We start from the raw sequence: 26,178 nt of genomic DNA, 5'->3' as shown, positions 1-26,178 counted from the left end.
AGGTGAGCCGAGGATATGATGGAGTGTATACTGCTCAAACCAAAAGCATTTTACTGTTTGCACAGAAAAGTGTAGATGGTGTATTCAAATGGTCTTGGACAATATAGAGAATCAGATTTTCCATAGGAATAGAAATGCCATTCATAGACTCATAGAATTTTTCAGGCTAGAAAAGATCTTTAAGATCATCTAGTCCAACCATTAACGTAACACTACCAAGTCTGCTGCTAAACCAGGTCCCTTAGCAGCACAGCTATGTGTCCTTTAAACACCTCCAGGGATGATGATTCAACCATTTCCCTGGGTAGCCCATTCCAGTGCCTGACAACCCTTTCTGTGAAGAAATTTTTCCTAATATCCTACTTAAACCTCCCCATGTGCAACTTAAAACTGTTCCTTCTCATGCTGTCACTTTCTACTTGGGACAGCAGACCAATCCCTCCACCTAACTACAGTTTCCTTTCAGGTAGTTGTAGAGAGCAAGCAAGTCTGCCCTGAGAGATCCTCCATCAAGTTTCATTTTGGCTTCATGGCTACTAAAATATCTCAGTAAGATGATAGTGTGATGCAGTATGCTAGAAACTGTGAAGTTCTTAGTACATTCCAGGTATTTTGGCTTCTTATGGAAACAATTTGTAGGTAGATAGCCTACAACTCAGGTAAACTCTGCCACAGATGCAGGGGTGCCATAGTTGGCTGTTGGCAGGACCATCTTGATTCCAGTGTGTTTTGTTAGCTGTGGCAGAGGACTGTGTGAATACAGCTGTACAGCTCCTGAAGCCAGGTGAGCCTAGAAACAGTTTAACTGTATTTCAGTGTCCAGGTAGATAGGTCATGCCTGTTCTCCCTGCTGTCAGGCTGCAAACAGAGAGTTTTGGGGATCATGATGCTGAAACATCTTGGTGGTTCCTTGGAGGGTCTGCTAGGAGCTGCTGGCTTGTGAACCCAGTCAGTTCTGTATGGAAAGGGATGTTTCAGCACTGTTGTCACTTATTGTGAAAGGGCCAGCTCAGGATAAATGCTGAAACCAAGGCAGCATCTGTCTTGTCTCAAGGAAGCACTTGCAAAATTACTGAAGTCCTGAGCGGACTTCAGGAAACCTCAGATCCAGCACTGTGCAGCAATAAATGTGGGTTTGTGAAAAGCTGCTGTAATGTAGCACTGCTTTCCCTAGCTAGAGAGAGCCTGTGTTTGCTTACCTTCCCCCCTTACATTTACAGTGTCCCTACCTTTTGTTTGCCAAGATAAAGGATAGCTGTCATGGAGATCACAAATGCTGCCTAACTCTTTATCATCAAAGACAGTGGAAACTTTCCCATACAAAGGCTTTCTGGGGTGCTGAATGCTTTTTTTAATTGAAAACTTCTTTTTTTTTTTTTTTTTTTTAAGTCTTAATACACTGGGAAGAAAAAAGAAAAAAGAAAACAGGTCTATTAGAAGAGCTGGTGAAGGGCCTCAAACACAAGTCTTATGAGGAATGGCTGAGGGAAATGGGGTTGTTTAGTCTTCAAAAGAGGAAGCTGAGGGGAGACCTCATCACCCTCTACAACTACCTCAGATGGGCTTGGAGTGAGGTGGGAGTTAGTCTCTTCTCATGTGAGGCAAGTGATAGGACAAGAGGAAACAGCCTCATGTTGTGGGAGGTTGGATACAGAAAAAGTTTGTTTACAGAAGGGATTGTCAGGCATTGGAACAGGCTGTGCAGGGAAGTGGTGAAGTCCCATCCCTGTAATTATTTAAAGGACGTGTATGTAGAGATGGTGCTTAGGGACATCGTTTAATGGTAGTAGCTTAGCAGTAGTGGTGGGATTGCAAGCTCTAGGTGAGCACTTGTACCTGATGATCTCAGAGGTGTCTTCCAAGCTCAGCAGTTCTTCTATGGTTCTAACTCCTTGTGGCAAATTAAGCTTGTTTTTATGTATAAAGCTGTGTGATAAAGTAGGTAACTTTTAAGCTTGACTGCAGTTTTGGGGGAATGTATTGGTGGACTCTAGTTAGTGTCACATACTTCCATTGTAGTTGCAAAGAGCGAGTCTCTTATTACATCTGTTCAGGACATTTATGTCTTGTTCTTTGAAAGCATAACAGTTCAAAACTTAAAGTAGTCAAAGGTTATGTGTTTATCCCTTAGACTCCCTTTTCCGCCTCAGGGCCAGCATTTCACAACTGTAGGGATTATTTTTTAAATGGTTTTGAAGTCCTTTTAGTTCCTGGATACTTCCCTGGGCTGTTTCCAGTTCTCTTTTATTAACATCTCTCACTTTTAGTAGCTAGATTTATGACTTTGGGATTTCTTTAAAAGAATCTCGCTACTTTCAGCTATCCCAGATGCTTTTAATAATGTCTTTTGTTAGAGTTGAGCAAGTATCTTAACTATCTTCTTTGGCTCTTGGACTTATAGCAGACCATAGCAACACATGAAGTTAAAGATTCTAAATATGTATATATATATATATATATATATATATATATATATATATATATAAAATTAAATTCTGGCCCTGTGAAATGGCTGCAAGGACAATTTATATGTTACATTCAGCAATATCTGATGAATGAACACTGTTAATATTTGAAAAAAATCAGCTGTGAATGAAAATAATAAGAGTAAAAGCTGAAAATATTGTAGATAGCTCTTAGACAATGTGATATACTTTTTTGTGAGTTTGAGTGTGGGCATGGTGCAGTGTTATTCTGCTGTTCATTTACACCGTTCTTGTGTGAAGTCTTCTGTGTTAAACCAATGGCAGGTAAACTTGGCTGTTCTGGGCTAATGGTTAGACTTGATGATCTTAGAGAGCTTTTCCAACCTAAATGATTCTGGGTGGATCAAGGAATTCCACCTCAAAGATCACACAGTTGTCCTGAGCTCTTCCTGAAGAGTGCAGTGTGTACAGTGCCTTAAACTCATTCCCTGTGTTGGTGGTTACCACTTTGTTCCACGTAGTACACACATTATTCCATCTAGACAGACTGGTCTTTGCTTGCTGTCAAACCTGGTGTGCAGCAGAATAACTGAGTCATGGATGTGTATACAAGCTAAATCCCAGGTTCTTATCTCACTTGCACACACCCATGGTTGACTTAAGGAGGACCAGTATTAAACTACTGAAGCCAAGCATAAAGTTGTTAGAAAACTGGAGTTAATGTTGCCTGTGCCTTGTGGCTCTAGAAAGTACCACAAAGCCATGACTGATGCTGTCCATTCTGGTGCTGTAACACAACCAACCTTTTGAAGCTTGTTTGTTCTTCCTCTTTGACTGTTGTTTAGCTGTTAGTCTTTTCCTTTAAACTCTTCTCTATGACAGAGTTTTGATTTTACTCATGTCTCTCCTGCAGTGCTTGTGAGCACTTCACAAAAATTCCGATTTGGGGAGATTTCCTGCTCTGATAGAATCTTGCAGCATTTGCAGGGAAGTTTCGCAGGAGCTTTGCCAGGAAGTTTCACAGGTACTGACAGCACAGAGGTTGGAATCAGAAATCTGGGATTTAGGTCCATCCATCTCCAAATGGAAGTACATTTGCTTCACAGTTGCAGGAGGCACTCAGGCTGTTTGCATTCCCGTGTTCAGGTTCCTGCAATCTGTTCCAGTTCTTTTGCCACTCCAGTGCTAATAACTGCTGTCTGTAAGCAGCACTGTGCTGGATATGTTTCCAGTGTCGTATGTCCCCAGTGCAGCCGCTTTTTTCTTTCACCCAGATCAGTGCCAAAGTTCATTTTCAGCACCATTACCTTCCTAGCTGCTTTTTTCCATTACCCAGTCAATCACCTTCACATCTTAGTGCAGCCTCTTCGTGTATCCTTCTGTTCCTGGTCTTACCCAAGGCCATTTCCCAACAGCACCGTCTGTCCAGCTTCCTTTTGGTCACATTTCCAGTGCCTCTGTTCACATGCTGGCTGTGTGCTGGACACCAGTGTCCTCTCTGGAGGCAGCAGAGAAGCTCCTTATTTGTAAGGTGGGAATTGACATGTGTGCCATCTGGGCAGCTCAAAGTATAGTGGGAGACTTGAGTATCCAAGCTGGAGATACTAACTTACAAAATCTAAAGCCCAGATGCATGCAAATCATATTCTGTCCTCAGGAATTGTGGTGTTTCTCACAGAAAAATCACCTGGTGGTTACATGTTGCGTCTGTGGCTCAAAACATGATGTAGCTAATGTTAAAAAATAGAAAAGTGGGATATGGGTGGAAAAAGTAGCTGAACTTTGTTGTGGCTGAACTGTGGCATGAAACATCTGACAGAGAAAGGTACTTAGCGTGGACAAAAGTCACTGGATTTGTGCCAGGTAAATTTGCTTTTGCCTGGAGAAGCTGCTGACATATTAGGACATTGAGGTGCTGGAGTGTGTCTAAAGAAGAGCAACTAAGCTGGTTGAGGCCCTTGAACACAAATGTTATTGAGGAATGGCTGAGGGAACTGGGACTGGTTAGTCCTCAGAGGAGGATGCTGAGGGGAGACCTCATTGCACTCCACAGCTCCCTGAAAGGAAGTTGTGGTGAGTTGGGGTTTGTTCTCTTCTCACATGCTACAAGTGACAAGAGGAAATGGCCTTAAGTTGTGGCAAGGGAGGTTCAGGTTGGATATTAGGAAAAAAATTCTGCTCAGAAAAGGTTGTCAGGCATTGGAATAGGCTGTGCAGGGAGGTGGTGGAGTCACCATCCCTGGAGGCATTTAAAAGCCACATGGATGTGCTGAAGGATGTGGTTTAGTGGTAGTGGCTTAGCAGTACTGGTGGGATTGTGAGCTCTAGGTGAGCAGTTGGGTTTGATGATCTCAGAAACTCTCTTCCAACCTCAACAGTTCTGTGATTCTATGACATAATAAATGGCAACACCAGCGTCACCACTGAAGTGTGTTTGTCAGATTTAAGAGAGAATTGTGTTACATGAAGAAAGTATTTGTTCCACAGGCTGTGCAGTCTTCTGTCAGAACACAGTAAACAAGATGCTAGTGTTGTAATTTTCTGTGTGAAAAGGTAGGGGTTTTCTAGTCTCTAACTTGAAAATCAGGGTTTAAAGATGTTTGTATTAACTGATAATTTCTTGTTTTATTTAAGAGTCTGAAGAAAACAAGAAACATGGAAGGTCACAAGTAGTAAGTACCTTGATCATTTTTTCTTATTCTGAAGAGCTAATGGTGTTTGGCATGTTTGTCACTGCCTGAGTCTATCACACATTATATTCTGGCACCAAGTGTTTGTATGAAGTCACCGGTGGACATTCTGTTGGAAAAGAATAAACACTGAAAAAATGAAAAACTGCCAAAGAATGGAAAAAACAAGTGAATTGACTAGACAGAAAAAGAACATGTCATCAGTGCCCTGCTTGATGGGAAGAAGTGTATCAACTGTTGTACTTCAAGAGCTTTATCTGTGCTCATCTGCTTCAAAATAAAGCACGTGTTAGGCTGTGTTTTCTGATTGTTTAACAAAACCTCTTTATGTCTATGGTTACTTGACAAAAAAATCTGTTTAAAATGTATTGAGCAGTAAAAATTTTCCACTGAATATTTCAGCAATGTGATTAGAAATCTTTCAGTACCTTCAGCATAAACAGAAGCCAGTAAATTCTCCAAATAAAATTGGAAGCTGGATTACAAAGTATAGTAGTAAAATATTATATTCCTCTTATTCCTTCACTTGGTTTATCACTCTTCAATTGAGTAGTATGTATTAATTCCAGCTTTTTTCTTGTGACCTCATATTAATAACTCATTATTATTCTTGTGTCTTACCCCAGAATTTCTGGTGGCCTTGGCATCAGATGAATTATGGTGTTTTCTTCCCTTGACCACTGAACTAAGCTATCAGTTATTTGCACAGCTGTAGCAGAAGTTAAAGCACACAGCTAGCCAGACAGCTTTTTTTTTTTAAGTAATGCTGGTTTTATTAAAATCCCTTAGTCTGTTTTCTCATAATGCAGAGAGATCTTCTTGTAATTTATTAGAGGTTATAAATTTTGTATTTTAAAGGTGCAGCATACAGCAGGTCAGTACAAGCTTCACCTAACTTGGTGGGTCGTCTGTTGTCAGGGTGTGTAATGGTTTGTATGTGCAGAACACAGGAAATGTACACGTTGTGTGGATGATTTGATTTGTGCTGTAGCACCAAAAAGGCCTTTATTTTAATTGTAATGAAATTAAGAAATGAAATTCTTGAAACTAATGCTTGGGTAGAATTAAATGGGTAAATATGTTTGCTTTTAAAGTTTGGGGAAGAAGCCAGGAAGTTCTGTGTATAAGTGCATTTTGGTTTTGCTCACTTCCAGTTTAATTTCTTACCATTTCATTGATTAAGGCACTGTCTCCTAATTCCCTGATTAAAAATACCTAAAGCAAGCTACAAAACCCTGTGAAAGAAACTTCCTTTTCAGATTAAGCTGTTAGTAGTAACTCTTAAGGCAGCTGTGCCACCCTTTTGTGGAGCATGTGTACCAATGGCTTGTGGTTTCAAATTGCTGTAGCAGCAAATATCTCTAGACATAGATCTGTATCTATGTGTCTCAGTACATGACTTGATCATAGAATCATAGAATGGCCTTTAAGTTGGAAAGGTCCTTAGAGATCATCTACTCCAACCTCCCCACCAAGGGTAGGGAACACCTCTCAAATAGACTTGGCTGCTCAAAGGCCTATCCAACCTGGCCTTGAACACCCTCAGGGAGGAGATATCCACAACCTCCCTGTGCAGCCTATTCCAGAGTCTCACCACCCTCATACTGGCGAACTTCTTCCTAAGATCCAATGTAAACCAACAGTCTCTCAGCTTAAAATCTTTCCCCTTTGTCCTGTTGCTAGACACCCTTATGAAAAATCTCTCTCCAGCCTTCTTGTGGGATCCCTTCAGGTACTGGAAGGCAGCTGTAAGGTGCCTCTGGAGTCTACTCTTCTCTAGGCTGAACAACCCCAGCTCTCCCAGCTCATCCTCATAGCAGAGGTGATGTGCAGGTTGAGTGAGAAGACCTCTTGGGATAGCATCCCTGAGCTGTCTGTGAACAGAGCTAGTGGATGGTAACTCTGGAATGAACCACAGTTGGTCCTTTCAAAATAAACTCAACCTCTTTAATTTTCTTGGATTATATAATACAGCAAATTTTAGCAACTATTTATTTCCAAAATATTTGCAAAATCACTACAACTTTTTATTTGTATACATAGGGGCAAAAGCATGTACCACAGAAATTATTAATGGGGTGACACTTGCTGAAAGAGATCAAGATTTCATTGGGAGGCTATATTTGCTGTTAAATCATCTTGAAATGGTTTAAGTATTGTGGAACATGGAGTTTGTCTTTAGATTGCACTTCTAAGTCTGCTACAGGAATGCAGACTCATTTGTCAGGAGAAAATAATCCTTTTTAAAACAAATTACCTGTTATGTACCCACAGTTGTAATGTAGTCATTGCATTGCATAAAGATATGAGCTATCTACCTTCCACAGAGCATGTTGTAGAGAGATGTCTTCTTCTAATTCTTTATTTTTGAACTGTAAAAAAGGGAGGGCAAGAAATAGTCCCAATTTCATTCATAAAATGAACTTTGGGAAATTCTGACACTGCTGAAACTGCATGAAAGTTGCTGCCTTGCTGAAGCAATGCTACTAGTTCACTTGAAACTCCTGTTAGTTTTATATATATATATATGTATATAAAGTTGTGGCTGTAAATCATTTCATAATGGACTGGGAAGAATTCTTTGAAGCTGATTATTTGGCACTACTACTGCTAAATATGCTAAAGGCATTCAAGTTCCATAGTAGGATGGGAAATACAGTATTAATTGCTTTGTTATTAATGCATAATGAGGAAGTGCAGGTTAGAATATACTTCTCTGCATGCAAATCCTATATTCTTTATGGAAATCTATTAATTTAGCATGTTAGACTTGTTTTTAAAGCATCTTATTGAAGTTTTGTCATTCTATTTTTTAATATTCTAGCAATTATCCAAGGGAATTTTATGACCAATATGCTCAAAGCCAAGAAAAATCTGTAGTCAATAAAATGCAACAGAAATACTGGAAAACAAAACAAACCCTTATCAAAGTTACTGGAAAAAAGGAAGATGAACATGTTGTGGCTTCAGATGCAGATCTGGATGCAAAACTAGAGGTATGTAATGTTTACATGAGGTCTGTTCTCTGCTAATTTTAAAAATCTTTTCATTTCCATCAAGCCTCCAATGTGTGTACACATATAATAACACAGATACTTTAAAATCATTATTTTCTTGTCATATCTTTTCCAGTTTTTGGCAAAAGGAAAAGGAATAGGGTGGCATTTTGCAACACAAAATCCCATGTCCCTCAAAGCAGATTTGGAACCTAAAATCTCTCATTTTTATTTCAGGTTTAGGGGTCAGGTTTTTTTCCTTTTGCTGGCACAAATGAGATTATCCTTTGTGCTTGTATCAGACTTATCCTTTTTTTTTTTAAATAATATTCTGCAGTATATACAAATTGCATGTTTGGGTTTTTATACATCTCTACCACATGTGCCAAAGAGCAAGGTGCATAGTGCCCTCTGCTATCTGCTATTTGCCCTTTGCTATTTTGTGCAGTTTCACAGAATGGTTTAGGCTGGAAGGGACCTTGAAGATTATCTAGTTCTAACCTCCATGCCATGGGCAGGGGCACCTTCTACCGGACCAAGCTGCTCAAGGCCTCATTCAGCCTAACCATAACCACCTCCAGGGAGGGGTCATCCATGATCTCCATGGGCAGCCTGTTCCAATGTCTCACCACCCTCACAGTGAACAATTTCTTCCTAATATCCAGTCCAAATCTACCATTCTCAAGCTTAAATCCATTCCCCCTCATCCTATCACTACTGTAGGAGAACAAGCCTTAAGCTGACATCTCCAATTCATGATAACTCATTAAAACAGGATTTTGGGGTAAGTGGGTTCTGCCACGATCGAAGAAGCTTCTTAAAGTGTGTCAAGTGTAACCAGAGAAGGAATCCTGTTTTGTGTGAGAAATACAGTCCCTTTGTCAGTGTCTTCATTGCCACTGGAAAAAAAAAATAGGGCTGTAAGAATGAAAAGCTCAAACATCTTTGACACAAAGCAAACAGTAAGAGAATGGACTTCCCAAGTGTAATAATCATGTTAATGTCCAGCCAAAGTACTGTGAGTTTTTTAGAAACAAAGATTTGTACATCTTCATATACACCCAAAGATATCAATAAAGAAAACCAAAACCAAACAAATAAACAACAGAAAAACCCCACCAAAACAAAGAGAACACAAAACCAAAACAAACAAACAAACCCAACGTGAGTAGGTTGGTTAACTGTTAGCTGTTAAGAATAGATCTGTTTTCAAAATGTTTGCATTTATTTTCCTTTTGTAAGGATTGGTCTGTCTGTAGTTTCAATGGACAATTTAATTGTAAGAAAAACACATTTTGCAAGGAAAAATTGCCTTCAAGCTGGGAAGGTGACTCATTGTTCAAGAAAATAGTGGTCCCTAATAAATTCTACCAAAAAAATAAGCTCTTTCTTGTGTTTTAATGGTCAGTGTTTCTTGCGTATACTTAAATTCTTTATGTGTGTTTTTGTTTCAATGTCAGCTGTTCCACTCTATTCAGAGAACGTGTATGGAGTTGCTGAAAGCAATTGAACTGTATCAAAAAAGGATTTGTTGTAAGTATGATCAAATAAAGTAGTTAAAATGATGAGGAGGTCTGCATCGTGGAATCGTTAAACAAGTGAAAAAGTCAAAGTGGAAATGGGGAGCCACTAGTTTCATCGTATTTCAAAATAAAGATATCTTTCCTTGAAGAGAGCTGAAGGCAGACTTGCTTATTAGCTTGAAGATCTCCTAATTCTTAATTTCATTTCTGATATTGTGCAGTGATAGGCAGCAATAGTTATGGGAGAAAGCTTGTTTATAGGCTGTTGGGGTCTTTTTCCCATTACTTGCTTAGGTGGTTAAATTCAGAAGTGTCTTGTCTTGGAAATCCTAACTCCATTCTGGATGGTTTTAATTTATAATTCAGAGTTGACTATGAAGAATATTTGGCTTATTACTAGTGTTAGAATTAAGTAATACATACTGTTAGGGTTCATTCAATAGTGCTGACTTGGCTATAACAGGTGTACAGTAATTAGTGGCTGTCATTAACAAGAGAGAGGGACCTTGTTTGGGAAGTGTCAAGCAGCAGGTTGTGTTAAATGACTTCAAAACATTCTCAACAATCAATATTGTTTGGTTCTCTGCTGCTGTGATTTCTGGCCTGGAAGGGAGAATCCATCTTTGGAGACATCTTTCAATTTACTTTCTTTTGTTGAGTGTTATCCATATTTTCTCAAGTCTTCCTTTATATTTTGCTGGTCAAGAGTGTCAGAGATAACATTTCAGGATCTGGTGGTAAAATCAGAATGCAGAATAGCAGTGTGTTGAGTTCAAGAAGTGTTCCATAATAGCAGGTAACATCTCTGATGCAAAGATGTGCAGGTAGCATGTTCTACCAGAGTGTGCAATGACTCTGCAATGGATTTGACTGTCAATACTTAGGGAAAAAAAGAGAGAAAAGCATTTCAAGAGATCTTTCTTTATATTAAGCCATTATCCCTAATGATAGTAGGAAGAAATTGGTACTGTAGAAGACAGCTACTTTGGAAGATTAATAGTTGAGGTCATAATGAAATGTTTTTGTAAGGATGTGAGATCGTGAAGACCTGTGGTCCAAGTTTGGAAGTAGTCAACAGTTCAGTGTTAAAAACACTGTTCCTGTTTTTTTCCCTTTTTTTTTTTTTAAGATAATTTGGAATAGAAGTATTTCAGCTATTTGAAATAGAAATTTAAAAAATACTATTTGAATTGCATAAATTGCTAGAGTTGTAAAATAATCTTGCAGAGTCATTTGAAAAAATAAATCTTCTTTAAAATGAAGTCCTAGATTTTTCCATATGAAAAATTAATTTCTGTAGTCAAGCATGAAGAATGGAGCAGAAGAGAAAAGCAAGTGAATAAGCTTTGGGGGGTATAACCTCAGAATTTGCTTCACTGAAAGCATGCTACAAAGATCATCTGAGGCAGTTCATGTTGGCAAAAGAGGATTTAAAAAAAAAAGCACCCCACAAACCAAAAACCCCAAAACTAAAGATGCTATTATCAAGATTGGATACCAACCTAATTCTTTGGTTCAAGAAAGAAATGGGATGTTTCTCCTGTTGACTTTTGGCACTGATGGAATCCTGTGGTTCTTGTTAGATTAACAAGTATCTCAAATGAATCAGATCTTTACTAAATGCAGGAATTCCATGGAATTCTTTCTCTTTTCAGTGCTGCTTGGTTGTAGAGTGACTCTATCTAGTTGATCTTATTTCAGTTTTAAAGCTGTTAGGAACCTATTAAGTAACCTATCTGACCACTCATTTATTTTTTTGTTAGTTCTTTCTCAGGAAGAAAATGAATTGGGGAAATTTCTTCGATCACAGGGTTCTCAGGATAAAACAAGAGCAGGAAAAATGATGCAAGCCACGGGGAAGGCCCTCTGCTTTTCTTCTCAGCAAAGGTACGTTTGTGTCATAATGACTGTCTGAGTTGCAAAGTACATGGGATAAATGGTAGCTGGTTCATTGTTGGCATAATTCCTTTTGCCTTTTGAAATGTGTGAAGAACAAAATGAAAGGAAAGTTGTTACTGACCAAACCTGTGGTAGGATTGGCAGTGTTACTGGCTTGCTCTGTGGAGTTCTGCCTGATCCTGGTTTTTGTCTTATGGACCTGCTGTGTCTCTGTATCTCCAGATCCCCCACTTGTACCTGCTCAGCTCAGTGGTTCTAAAGCTGTACAGGTGCATCTCTGTGGCCTCTCTAGCAGTGGGATTTTAAAGGAGGTAATGTCATGCCCCTCTCCTGCTTGGTGGCACTTCTCCATCTGCAGAGAAATGCAAAGCAGGCTTGTGGAGATGTCTGGGTCCTGGAAGGGCAGGGGAATGGGTAAAGGAATGCCATTTTCTGGGCCACAGGTCTCAGTATGAAACTTCAGGTAGGTGGAGGAGAAGGAGTCTCAATGGCATTTTCTGCTTTAACCTTATATCTTAAAGTGCCCCAGGAGAGGATCCTAGATTCCCACTGAGCTTATTCAGATTGGGTAGGAGCAAATCAGTAAAAAATAAGGAATCCAGAGAGGGACACATGCACAAAACCCCGCATGATGTTACCCAGAGCCCTTGATGTCTCACTGCCCCTGCGTGTGCTCCAAGAGTTAGCAGCAATACCTGATGGCATTGGGAGTATTGTGATGATTTTTTTTAAACAGTATTGACACTATGAAAGTCTCAAATTCACCATCAAGAGAAGAGAAAATTCTATTCCATATTTTACAGGATTTGGGGGGGGGAGGGGGTCTTAACTATTAATACTTTACAGCTTTAGCTTTAACAGTGCAGCTGTTTGGCTCAAAATAAAACATCACATACAGAGCACTGAGTATTTCATATGTTTATCTTGAGCTAGAATATAGTCACTAGCACATCCAGCAACAGCCATGATCTTTAAAATACATATAAGGCAGCTTTGAGCAAAAGAGCTCATGGTTTGCTTCTTTATAAAGCTTAACTGTTTATAGAAGTTCTAGAGTATAACATGTCTGCATAAATTGAATGTTCCTTTGGAATGGCTGGGGAAGTATTTCTAGAATGGGAAAAATGTGAGGGGAAAATAAACCCCAAAGGCACACTAAGAAATTCACATTTTATTATATATCTTAATGCATTTTTAAGGCATCTTTTAAAATAAACCCACATAAAAATAAATCATTTGTCTCTTTTTTTCTTGAGACATCCTCAAGCTTATTATCTTGAAGTTGAGGAAGCTCTTATTTGCATTGCATGCCAATAGCTAGCTCAGAAGCTGGAGATGAAGAAGACAAGATTTGCTGGTTACTGGAGCTGAAATTAGAAGTTCTCTTATGCCTAGGACGCTCCTAAGTAACACATTAAACTAAGTGTACATTGATGTGTGGAACTGATTGAACCCACTCCAGTGAGGTGGCTGCTGGCAACCAGAAGGGAAAAAGCAGCAGCAGTAGGAAGCAAAGCAGAAGCTGGAGTAATCCTGTCTAGTTCCTAGAGATCCTATTAGGATCTGAAGTGATGACATAGGGAAGAAAACAGTGTCCCCTGCTGCCTTTCTAAAGTGCAGTTGCTGGAAGAAACATTTAAGAAAATGCTTCATTCCTTACAAAAGTTAAATGTATTGCAAAGAAATTGTTCAGATCCCTTAAATAAATAATTAAAATCAGGTTGTTACTTGACATTTATACATTTGTATATTTAAAGATTAAAAGGCTAATGGAAGTGCTTTTTGTGAGGCTTAACTTGACAATCCTGTGGTATCTAGTAGTAAAATGCCTCAGGTAGATTCTTGGAGTTAGCTTGTGAAGAGTAGTGTTAATAGTCTATGTACAAGCAGCTTCAGTAACTCAAATATGTATAGAATCATAGAATCAGTCAGGGTTGGAAGGGACCACAAGGATCATCTAGTTCCAACCCCCCTGCCATGGGCCTCACACTAGATCAGGTTGTATCAGGTGTATTTGAGGTTCCTGTTCCACTTGTGTGTGTAACTGGATGGTCACTACTTGACCAGGAGGATTGCAAACACAATATTCATGCAAAATTATGCCTTTCATCTGTATCCCCAGCCAAGCTGCAGAACCAGCTGAATGTACTTCAGCTCACTTCAGTGAACTCTTCTGGCTGTGCTTTTTTTCATTGCTGGTAAAGTGTCGCTGGTCTGCACCTTGTTGAGCAAATGTTTAACAGGTTCCTCTTCTTCCTTTCTTTCCTTCCTGCCTTCCCCCAGGTTAGCCCTGCGTACTCCTTTGAGCAGGTTGTATCAAGAAGTGGAGACTTTCAGATACAGAGCCATCTCAGACACCTGGCTGACAGTGAACAGAATGGAACAGTACCGCACCGAATACAGAGGAGCTCTGCTCTGGATGAAAGATGTCTCTCAGGAGCTGGATCCAGACCTTTATAAACAGATGGAAAAGTTCAGGAAGGTATGAAGTGTCCTGTAGTTTCCTGATGAATGACAATGAAGCACGGTTTTGATTCTTCCAAGGAAGACAAAATTCAGCAGCACTAAGGATGCCATTGATCCAAACTCATCTTTTCCATGTGACTGGATTCCAATTAATCTGATATGGAATGCAGTACCCTTCACAGAGGGGGCCATGAGGAATGATACAGTTGTAAGAAACAGCATTTTTCAACAGTCTATTCAACTTCAGCCTAAATCTGTATAATTTAAATAATATATATCTTTAAAGAAGGTCACCTAATTTTAAATACTTAGCTATGTTCCCTGAATGACTGAGAGAAGAAGATATGTCTGCTGTCAGCCAGGGAAGGGAAAATTGATTTCTACAGCTAGAAAGTACAGAATAACAGAAATGCTATAGTATCTGCTGCTAAATTTTTGGGGGTGAAGTTGAAGACCAGCATTTTCAAAACTGGCTATTGCTGGATTTTGGGGAGGAGTTGCACATTTTTAATTTCTTTTTAAGTTCCTTATGCAGTTCAGCATGAGCCTGAGGCAACTGCTAAACACTAAAACTGCTAAGAATGCACTTTCCATAAATCTTCATTCAGTATCACTCAAGTTCCCTATACTCCTCCCATCCCAAAGGCCTTCCAAAAATCACCTGGTGGTGGTCTGCAGGCTTCCTATTGGGTGCAAGTATAGAATATATTTGGACTGGTCTTGTCCCAGCTGATTCAGGAACGCTCATGAGACCTTTACATTTGCTAGTGAGGCTCCAGAAAATATTTTGTTAAAGGACTGTAATATTCACTGTTTGCTGTTTATACATACACAATGGTTTAGCTGGGAAGGGACCTTGAAGGTCATCTAGTTCCAACCCTCCTTCCCATGGGCAGAGACACCTTCCACTAGCCCAGCTTGCTCAAGGCCTCATCCAACCTTGCCTTGAAGACCTCCAGGGAGGAGATATCCATGACCTCCCTGGGCAACGACCTCCTGTTCCAGTGTCTCACTACCATCACTGCCAAGGATTTCTTCCTAATCTCCAGTCTAAATCTGCCCTCCTCAAGCTTCAGTCCATTCCCTCTCATCCTATCACTACAAGCCCTTGTAAACAGTCCCTTCCCAGCTTTCTCCTAGGCTCCCTTCAGGTACTGGAAGGCTGCTTTGAGGTCTCCCCACAGCCTTCTCTTCTCCAGGCTGAACAGCCTCAACTCTTGCAGCCTGTTCCCATAGGGGAGGTTCTCCAGCCCACTGATCATCTTCATGGCCCTCCCATCCTGACTGTTAGGAGGAGTTAGGGTCCTAGATATAACATAGTGCTTGTGCTTTAAGTAAAGGCAGTAAAAAGAAATTACAGAAATCGTGTGATAATTGAAAGCAGAGACCTAACAACAGAAATTGTATTGAAGTGTATGTGCATCTGTGCATGTGGCTTGGAGACATCTACTACAGAAAAAACCCTGTTTGTTGATGGCTTCAGCAATCTGTGACTGGAAGTGTTAGAAGCTGAAACATACTTAATTTGGCGTTTTAAAAGCTTGACTAAGCCATCCTAACGGGAAGGGACTGGCATGCACCTTGGCTATGCCATTTTTTGTGAGCTGAAGTGGTGACAATAGCAATTATGGAAGGGGTGGAACAAATAAAACCCCAGCTAGTCATCTAATCTTTTTTTAATGCTTCAGTACAGGATATTCCTGTAAGTCTTGTGGCACCAGAGACGTATTTTATTATGCCTTGTGGGAAATGTTTATAATGGCAAGTTCTTGCAGGTAAAATAATTGGTATGGTCTTGGCCTCAGCCAGTTGCTTATGGTATAATGTTTGATTTATTAGAAAAACACTTTAAAAAATGGAATGTTAGAATGAATAAAGCAGTGCTGGTAATGGTCATACAAAATTGATTTATAGCTTTCTTGCAAAACAAATGCTCTGGAAGGTATAAATTATATACATGGCAAAGTAATTAAAATAATGTATGCTTTGTACAGTGAGCTGCTGTAGTTAAAAAGTTAGATGTAAAATTTCAGCCATCTTGGGTTGCTGTGCTTCAAGGTCAGCATAAATCAGTTTTTTTTTTTTAAGACTTAACAAAACTTAGTAATAAAAATGTGGAAATACTAAGTATTTTGAAATATTTCTAGGTCTGAGATGAGTTATGTTCTGACAGCAAAAAATAATGAATGTAGATTATAAAATTCTGTAGTGTTACCTCAAGTAATTGTTAAAAAGCAACTTGGAGAAGGTCTTTTGAACTTTTCTTTCCTCTGACTGTCAACTGAAAAGCTTTCAGGTCATTGTAACGCAGAGAACAAAGTGCTCTATTTTGTAGCCAACAAAGAAGTGCCCTTGGTATCCACTTCCCTACGTATCCCATCTGTGCAACAGGCATCTCAAACTAGTCTTTGAAGGTTTTAACACTTGCAGAAATTAAAGTTTTTCTCTTTTTTCATTTCAGGGAAAAAAAAATAATCCAACATCCCCAAAATAAAATCCTCAAGCATACTGTATCTGCATATCTGTGGCTGAACAAGGCACAACAGTTGGGGTTTTTTTAGTGCTTTACAAATGTAGCAGGCAAGCAAAACTAATGGTGGATACTGTAGTGCTAAATAATTCAAGTAGAGAAGTTATTTTTATTGCCTTTTTGTTCCATTCTTGCTTGCAGATCTTAATTGTGCCATAGTGTGGCAGTGTAACGCTGGCTTTTAAGGGTTTATTTTGGATCTGTAACAAGAAGTCGTGCTGGTTTTGTGTTGAGTAGGGTATCCTAATTAAAGATGTAAGGATTTTGGTTCTCAATACACCATCACCAGAGAGATGTGTTGGATCTGGGCTGCATATCTGGTGATACACCAGCAAGTAGTTAACAAAGCTGATCCTATCAGAGCACTTGAAAGAAAGTTTTCTTCAGAATTCTAATTACAAAAATCCTCAGTATTACCTTAGTAACTAAACATCCTTCTTCTTTCAAGTAATCAGTGGTGGATTATTGATCTTTGATGCACATAGTGCCCCAGCAGTATTTGTATCACATGGTTATAAGACTGATTTTTAAGTATGTAGCCTTTTATGCTTTTATCCTAAATGTATACAGATATGGTGCTTGGTTTTGGAGCCCAAAGCTAAATCAATCCAGATGGGTTTTTCATACCTTCCCTCAGAACAGCCCAGGCTAAAAGATCAATAGTTGAGTCAGTATTTTCAGAGCTGATAAAATCTGAGTGAAAACACTGGCATTTTTGTAGCTCTCTTTCAAAAACAATGAGGTACTTGAAAGAATTTTCTAATGCTGTTCTTAAGGCATCAGTCTACACAAAACCCAAGGATGCTGCCACTTTGAAAGTGTCCCAGAACACTGCAGAGCAGCCTTTGTACGTTGTTGTGGGAAGATAGCCATGAGATTGTAGCTACTTGAGTCAAACCAAGGAAACAGGTGAAGTGTTTACTTTTCCCTGCAGAGTTCTATAAATACTATGCAACTTCATTTTTATTTCTATTACCAATTTTTATGGACACTGTAGTGCTCCTCTGGATATAAAAGTGTTCCATCCCAGGTTCTTAGTTTGAAGTGTTGCTTGAGAGAATCTAAACAACAACTTGGCAAAGCTGTGCTATTTAAAAGAATTTGAATGAGTTAATACCTCATTACCAAATTCCCCACCACTGATTTTTAAGGTTCTTAAATCCAGGCTATTTTATCTGTCTGAAAACTCTGCACTATAGCATGAGTGCTGCCATGATGTTGGAAAAATGTAGACCAAATAGCCCAAGTGCTGTTAGTCCTCCAGTGTCCTTCCTCCAGCTCTGAAGAAGGTATGTTTTTTCCATGCATTTCCTGAGAAGGAATATGCCAATATGCAGAGTGGTAGGCTAGGATACCAGGCAACAGCCTCCTATCTGCAGCCTGCAGGAACACAGAAGAGCCTCTGCTGTTCAATTTTGCTTAGCTAAGCTATCTCAGATGCTCGTACAGTTCAATACAGACTCTCTCATCAAACCTAAACCTTACAGTGCCACCCATGACAAGTGAAGAGAGAGAGCTGACAAAGTTACAATCATCTTTAGGGCAGCTGTAAGAACAATCACATCTGTCACATGGCAAGGTATATGTTACGCTACATCAATAGAGCAAATTAATACTTTCTGTATTTGTTTTTCACTTCCTCTTCTAATCCTCTTCTTCCCCTTCATTCTGAGGCTTGAATCAAAGCCTGAGTATCTTTGTCCATTCCCAGTGGCTGTGCTGGGATCCCTGAAACAAAGCGGCACTGCAGTAGTGTACTGAGAATTGGGTACCTAGAGAGTTGGGCTCTGTTTCTCCCTGTTGTCTAGTCCTGTCTGCTTTGCCAAAACTGCTTTCCCAGGAGCTCTGCTTCTCTGTGAACCAAATGAATCTCAGGTAGGACAAAGAATTCATTGAAGCTGTGTCAGGGTAAGGAGTGGTGCATGAACAGAGCAGATTGATATGTCTGGTGTCTGTTTCTATGGTACTTGGATGTTCCAGCAATAATATGTGAATTTGTAAGAGAGTATGTATTGGGGTGCTGAATGGAAAAAGAATTGTCTTGATCAATACATTTGATCAAAATATGAATCTGTGAGGGTAGAAAGTGGCATGGTTTGTGCTGGGCCTTCTTGTTCTGGAAGATTAGAATGGCCCTGCCCCACAGAGCCGAGCCCTGAACTAGCTCAGTGGTGTTAGGGAAGTGGAGAAGATCCTACCACCCATCAGAGTTGTCAGAGCATTTCTCCAAAGACCCTAAATGATTACAGGGCCCTTAGTGCCTAAATGTTACTTAGCATGCAGCTGTTTAGAAACTTGCAAGCTTGCAGTTGTAATATTTGGGCACAGTTTATCTCAAATTCTTCCTAGTTCTAGAACTTTAAACACTTGAAATAAAATTAATGCCCTTAGTTGGCATTCTAAAGGTAAATCTGGCAAAAAGAAAAGGAAAGACAGTGAGAAAAAAATGAAAGTTCAGCAAGAAGAACTCATAATGATATAAAAATAGCTTAAACTGTTATAAATGTACTAATATAGGGAGTGGCTGATTGGTTAAAGGTGTCTGTTAAATATCTTTTAAGAAATAAATTTAATGCTTGGTGGACAGCTGGGAAATACTGAAGGTCTAAATAAATCCACCATTGATTAAAAGGTCAGGAGGAAAGCTCTGAAATGTGCATTCAGTGTAAAAATCTCTGCAAGCATGGATAAAATGCATCTGCCACAGCCTTCCAGGGAAGGGTTGGGACCTACATTTCTGCTCCTCTGCTGTCCCCTTGCCTACCAGCATGGCCTGATATGAGTGCTTTTGGCTTGTGTAGTGATGAAGAGGCTGTACCATGTTACAGCATCATCTGCTGCTTGTCTAGCCATTAAGATCAGCCCAGGAGGCCTGGTGGAAGCATGCTGGATGATCTTTGGGTTTCAATTCTCTCCTAAATTTAAAAACTCCTGGAAAGCTGAGAAAATGCAAAAAGCTTAGGGAAGTATTAAAACCAATTGTGATTATGGTCTTTGAGATAAGAGCAGACTTGGTAGTTGTCATCCTTGTAAACTTCATTTCAGTTCATGGTCAAGAAAATAGAAAGGAAATTTGTGGACATTTAGAAGCTAAAAAACTGAGGAGTAAGTAAACAATTCAGGTTTATAAATAACATTACAGATTTGTTGTTGTTGTTGTTACTTTGTATTTTTAATCAAATTATTAAATTAGCAGGGAGAAAAAACAACAAACACCTGCAAATCTGGATTGTTGCAGTTCCTTATAAGTCATTACTGGAAAAATGAATTTAAATTTACTAGGAAAATAAAAGCTCTCAGAGGGTGAGAGTTGAGAATATTGGTTGAGGGACACTAAACAAAGTTTCAGAGAATCGTATAATATAAGGATGGAAAATACCTTAAAGACCAACTAAACTGTCTTCCTGCCAGGACAAAATTGGGCATTTGTGATATTTTCCTACATCTAATAAACAGAATTCAGCTGAAGGCGACACTCTTAGAAGTTTTGTGGGTATCAGTGGTGTTCCAGTTCAGTTATTAGAAAGGCAACCAAAGGAAAATGTGCTAATGCTAATTACACTTCCAGATGATATTGAGATGGAAAGGTTTTTTGGTTCTCCAAGGAGCAAAGTACACCAGCATCTCAAAGCAGAATGTCTTTGGCTGTGCAGTCACTGTGGTATAATCAATAGACTCAGCTGCCATAGTTACAAACAGCAGTGTAAGTAACTGATGTTTACAGCCAGCTACAGCCATCTCTGGGTACAACTTTGGGTTTTAAAAAATAAAGAATTGTAGACAGCATTTGCCTCTGTTGCTTTTGAGGTGATACTTGCATATTAAAATGCAAGGTTAACTTCATCTGGAAAACTTAAAGCACATTTACCTTAAAGCCAACATTTTGGTCACCAGCTCATGTGAGGGAGCAGATGGTGATTTGTTTGTGCTCTGGAAAAGTCAGATCTGAGTCACTTTAGCAGACCTCATATTAGATAGAATCATAGATTGGCTTGAGTTGGAAGAGACCTCAAACATCATCTAATTCCAACCTCTCTGCCATGGGCAGGGACTCCTCCCACTCCAGCAGGTTGCTCAAAGCCTCATCCAGCTGAGTCTTCAACACTCCCAGGGATGAGGTGTTCACAACTTCTCTGGGCAGCCTGTTCCAGTGTCTCACCACCCTCATAGTGAAGAACTTCTTCCTAATATCCAATCTAAATCTACTCTGTTCTAGTTTAGAACCATTTCCCCTTGTGCTATCACCACATGCCCTCGTCAGAAAGGTCTGGGTAGCATTGGTAGGCCTCACATTAGATATGAGACATGTGGAACTATAATATCCTTTCATAATATCCTTTTGCAATGTGAAATGGTAAAATCTATCACTTTGATAGTCCATCTTTATCACTCTTGGTTCAAAGTCTTCTGTAAAAAGAAAAAGCCCTCCCCCCCCCAGTCTGTTTGCTGGTTTAGATTGCTCATTAGATGAAAAGGTGAGATTCCAGGAGATCCAATAATCCTCACTGCAAGATAGCTGTGTGCTCTAAAATTAGTAAGATAGTGTCACACTGCACCCTGAGATCCACATTTTAGTGTAGCAATGTGATGGCAGAGATAAAGAGGTAACAGCATGCTCCTACAATATGGTGAAAAGCATCACCTACACATATCACTTCTTGTGACCTCCATACCACCAAGCTGATGCTTGATTTCATTCAGGTAGGGAATAGGAGTACAGACATTTGGGGGTTGGAATCTTAATATGAAAACATATGGTGTTGGAAATGTTAAATTTATTGTTTTAGCTAGAAATTATAATAGTAAAAAAACACAAAACACACATCCCCCCCCAAAAGTGCTCTTTATACCAAATTGCATGCTTCGCCTCGTCAATATTGTCTTTCCTTGTAAAAGCAGATGGGGTTTCAGCGCTGAGCCTCTTTCTTCTGTGCAGTTTCTGCTGTAATGTTTTTTCCAGGTTCTCCAGTGTCAAAGTCAGTCACATAAAGTAAAGAAACTAAATCATTCCAAGACACTCTACATATAAAATGCTCAAGCATTTTAAGGCGGTTGTGAAAGATGCACCTTTTTTGAGAGCGTGACCTTAAGCAGAAATGTTCTTCACAGTCTAAGTGTTTTATAGTCTTTAAGTTACCACTTCAAATACCATTTGTAAGAATCAGGGTAGACAATAAGATAAAAATCAATACTTTTCTGAAGCTATTTCATGTGTATTAAATATCACTGATGATTGTTACTGCGTTAAAAGCAAAGTAATAACGTGCGATGGAGATGCCCTTTTAAAAGCATAATAAGGGTATGCCACTTAAAAATAGAAACAGGCTGCTTGGAACAGATTACATCATCTGAAGAGGTAGTGCTTGTAGAATAAAGCTGCTTCCAGAGACTGCTGCTTGCCCTTGAGAGGTGGTTCATCATCTGTTCAGTTATTTTTAAGAAAGAAGAGTCTGAGGTGAGAGTAAAATGGCTGTAAAATTAAGTGCTAGGGTCCAGATACTATATATATTTTTTTTTAACAACCTTGTTTCACATAACCTAGCTGAAATTTAAAAAAAAATCCTAGATTTGGTTAAATTGTGCATTGTCAGACTTGTATTTATTTCATGGAAAGGCAGGCAGACACATCCTAAAAAACATTCTGTCTGCATAAAAGGCAGAACCTGTAATATTTCAAGAGAATACAATGAATATATTTTACAGATCAGTGATTTAAATCAATAATAAGGTTAAGCCCAGCTTTAGCATAATGATTATTAGCTCCAAGATTAGTCTCAAATATGGTGTGGCAAAGATCAAGCTCCAAGAATTTTTTCATGTCTAATAATTATAGAAGTGTTTAAGCATAAAATATTATGTTAAAAATATGTATATTTTTTAACAAAAAAGGAACAACTGAACACTGTTTTAATCTAATTATTCTGCTGTGTTTTGGCCTTAAAATCAGAAAGAAAAAATTATTGCTTAGACAGTTTCTGTTGCTCAATGAAAACTCTTACCCAGAAGACTGGTATGTGTGGGCAAAGCCCCCTAACCCATCTGGATCATTATATGAATTCAGAACCTAAATGAAGTGTAAAAGTATAAACAGAATAGGTTGTGAAAGGAGAAGTGAGATTTGAAGAATTCCCTCAGCCTTAATAATCTGAAAAAAGCCAGGAGGATAGCTAAGGAAATATTTTTTAAAAAAGAAATGAAATACAGATGTGACCAAACTGAGAGAATTCTGCAAGAAAGAAGAATAAACAGGAAGGGGAATACAGCTGTTGGGGAAAACAGTATTTACACAAGGGAAGCAAGTTTTCCTATGGTCACCACTGCCCAGGAATTCCTCATATGCTTTCCTAAAATGCCTGGGCACATCCCTAATGTAGTCCATCTGCTTTAACTTCATAAGGCCTTTGCTATCCAGTTGCATGTTACGGAGGCTCTGAATGCTTACAGAGATGCTGTGTTTCACATAATGAAACCAAATTGAGGATAAGTTTAAAAAAAAAGCCAAAAAGCAAAAGGTGCTGTTCTAACCAGGAAAAAAGCTATTTCATCTCTCGTTTGGGGATATTCTGCCTCAACCCTGCTTGGATTTCAAATGTTTCTTCTCTGATAGCACAGTGTGAAATCTGAAGAGCACTACAGGAAGATTTGTTTGGTTGAGTTTTTTTTACAATCAGTCTTTGTGAGTTTGTATTTGGACAAAGTATCATTAAATTGCTTTGAGGTAAACAAGGCATTCATATTGATGGAGTTAGTGTACACCAGCCAGGAATAGCAGCAACAACACACAGGGTACTGTACAATAGGCATTGTGTCACAATTGAATCATGATTATCTGGGAAAACTGATTCTTAGGTAAATCATGATCAGTTAGGCAAACTAAACACCCACAAATCCATAGGCTCTGATGGGATGCACCCACGAGGAGTCAAGAAGTCCTCAAACTTCTCTTCAGTAAATGAGATAAACTGAGCTGTGTAATTACTGGATGAATAAAATCTTGGGCATAGTAGAGAGGTTAGTTTTATGCTATGTTATGATTTTCTTTACATAACCTATTTGGTCTGTCAGTGTTCAAAAGTAATTATTACCTGGTCTGGGTTTTGTGTCTAAATCATTCTCCTTGCCAGCATCTATCTCCCCTTGCACCATGTGTGCTGAGCATCCTTAGCTCTCAGGTTGTCTGATATGACTGACACAACTGAGTTATGGTACACTCAGAGCAGTTCCTTAGACCTGAAAGCTAATTTCTTTGGTGTTGCCATTTATTTTGGTCAGCCTGCTTTTTGCTACAAATCTTTGCAGCCGTTTTTTGGCAGCTCATAGACTTTCATTCCATTAACAAAATATTTTTGTTTTCAGACCACATAAAGTTACTTGTACCAGTGCGAAGAATAGTTAGATTTTATCAACTCCATCATAGTCATTTGAGGAGAGGAAATGTTCTAAGTTGTCAGGACCAACATCTTCCCTAAAGAGGATATATGTTCATGCATGAAAATGTGTGCCCATTTGCAGTTCAGAACAGTCTATGTCCAAACATGTTTTTGTCCTAATTACTCACAACTGAAGACTGACAGATGCGTGCTCACTACCAGAGCTACATTTGGGGTTTGTTATGTAGAAGTCTATCCCCAAATTCTTAAGAAATGCTATTTAGATGACTATCATTCTGTATTCAATTAAAGAGTTTCCTGGTCACAGGAATAGAAAAGTCATTGGCAGTTATTTTCTTTGTATGTCCTTGCTTCAAGGTCTCCATTTGATGTCAACACTTTTGTTTTCCTTTCAGCCTGGTAGAGCGCACATCCTGGATTTGACTCATACTGAAACATGTTACCAACAGAAAGTTGAGGCATGTATCTAGGTTTCTTAAAGTAGAATAATGCAGACCTTCTAGTAAGGTCATATATTTATTGCCTTCCCTTCGTTTAAATTGTCATTCCATGTTTATTCCCTTTTTTAAAATAATTTGCATATCGATCCAAGCTGGAAGAATTAATAATTACTGTGAGAAACCTTTCCATCTGGAATGAGTTGGGTCATGAAGATGATTAGAGGGCTGGAGAACCTCCCCTGTGGGAACAGGCTGCAAGAGCTGGGGCAGTTCAGCCTGGAGAAGAGAAGGCTCTAGGGAGACCTCAAAGCAGCCTTCCAGTACCTGAAGGGGGCCTACAAGGAAGATGGGGAGGGACACTTTATAAGAGCTTGTAGTGATAGGATGAGAGGGAATGGACTGAAGCTTGAGGAGGGCAGATTTAGACTCGAGATTAGGAAGACATTCTTGATAGTCAGGGTGGTGAGACACTGGAACAGGTTGCTCAGGGAGATCATGGATGCCTCCTCCCTGGAGGTGTTCAAGGCCAGGTTGGATGAGGGTCCCTGCCCATGGTGGGGGCTTTGGAACTAGATGATGCTCAAAGTCCCTTTCAACCTAAACCGTTCTATGAATCTGTGAATGAATCTTAGTAGCTTGAGGTGCATATCATGTGCTATAATTAGAGTAGCCAGGTGGTGCAAGCTCTGAGAGGTAGAGCTGTGCTCATACACAGTGTATTCCTGTAAGGACAAAGTGTGGATGAAGTAGGAAGAGAGCTTGCATGTGAGTTAGCTCTTGACTGTCACACTGCATGACAGCTTCCCCCTGCGATGCAGTTTGGAGTTAAACAGGTTACCCATAGGTAGTTTGTCTTGATACTGGAATAGAGGAGAAGACTCATGCAGCCAGCAGTGGGGTCACTGGGAGGTAGCTGCTGACTGCAGCCCTCCTGCTTCCCCTGTACCCTCCTTTGGAGCAGGAGCCACAGCTGTTTGGGTCAAAGCTACAGCATGGATGCGTTCAGCTAGAGCTGATTTCTTCTTCCTGCATGGGCAGAAGATAGGGAAGTGGGTAGGTAAAAGGTAAGGAGCCTTGGGCTCTGGGTTTGAAGACTGGGTGAAGACTATTGGAAAGGAGAAGTCAGGAGTGCACAGCCCTTTTTCTAGAGAAGGTGTACAGCTAAGCAGAGGTGAAAGGTGGTGCCCATATGAAGCTGAACTGGTGCAGAACTCTAAAAAAAACACTCACTACAATTTGAGAATCTATGAATTTGGTGTAAGAATGTATTTTCTCCAGTTTAAATACAAATAAACTCCTAATTTAAACTAAAGTAGATCTTATGTAAACACTCTTAATATCTGTTTCTTTCAAAATAATTTTTAAAGCAGTTTAGTAAAGCTGCAGGAAAGTGTCATGGCTTTTCCATTTCTAAGGCTGTGGGCTGAGAGGCTCATGAATCTTTTAATCCAAGGTCACTCACTGATGTTTTTTCACTTTGCCTGATTTTTATGTTGTGCTGTGATCTTAATTCCAATAACGTCTTTGAGTGTGGTTGTGAAAAATTGGAGATGGTTGCTGCTTTCAGCTTCTTAGATTTAACAAACTTCCCTTCATTTTACATTAAATAGTGTTTGGAGTTATGAAAGTGATCTACATCTTATATTTGAGCGTTGTTTGCATCCTGTAATTGATAGAAATCTTTTTAAGAGCTGGCATTTTCTGTGTTTATTCTGTTTTGATGTTTTGTTGCAAAGAATTAGAGCAATTGGATTCAGATTCTGACACTCCACTGTGCTGCTCTGTTTGTGAAAGCTGGTGTGAGGCTTCAAGCTAAA

At 39.4% G+C, this 26,178-nt stretch overlaps 1 protein-coding gene across 1 annotated transcript in view; it reads left to right on the top strand.

The window, feature by feature from the left end:
* The first annotated feature begins 5,081 nt into the window (after positions 1-5,081).
* Positions 5,082-26,178, top strand: part of ICA1 (islet cell autoantigen 1) — a 62,372-nt gene continuing 41,275 nt past the window's right edge. The window contains exons 1-5 of the mRNA XM_054384752.1: positions 5,082-5,098; positions 7,941-8,112; positions 9,573-9,645; positions 11,399-11,522; positions 13,818-14,016. Coding sequence (XP_054240727.1) covers positions 5,082-5,098; positions 7,941-8,112; positions 9,573-9,645; positions 11,399-11,522; positions 13,818-14,016 — 585 coding nt within the window. The remainder of the gene's footprint in view (positions 5,099-7,940; positions 8,113-9,572; positions 9,646-11,398; positions 11,523-13,817; positions 14,017-26,178) is intronic.

Source organism: Indicator indicator, chromosome 11 (genome assembly GCF_027791375.1).
Source record: "Indicator indicator isolate 239-I01 chromosome 11, UM_Iind_1.1, whole genome shotgun sequence".
Taxonomy (NCBI): Eukaryota; Metazoa; Chordata; class Aves; order Piciformes; family Indicatoridae; genus Indicator; species Indicator indicator.
The sequence above is the reverse complement of the archived record's forward strand: the minus strand, read 5'-3'. Positions and strand labels throughout refer to the sequence as shown.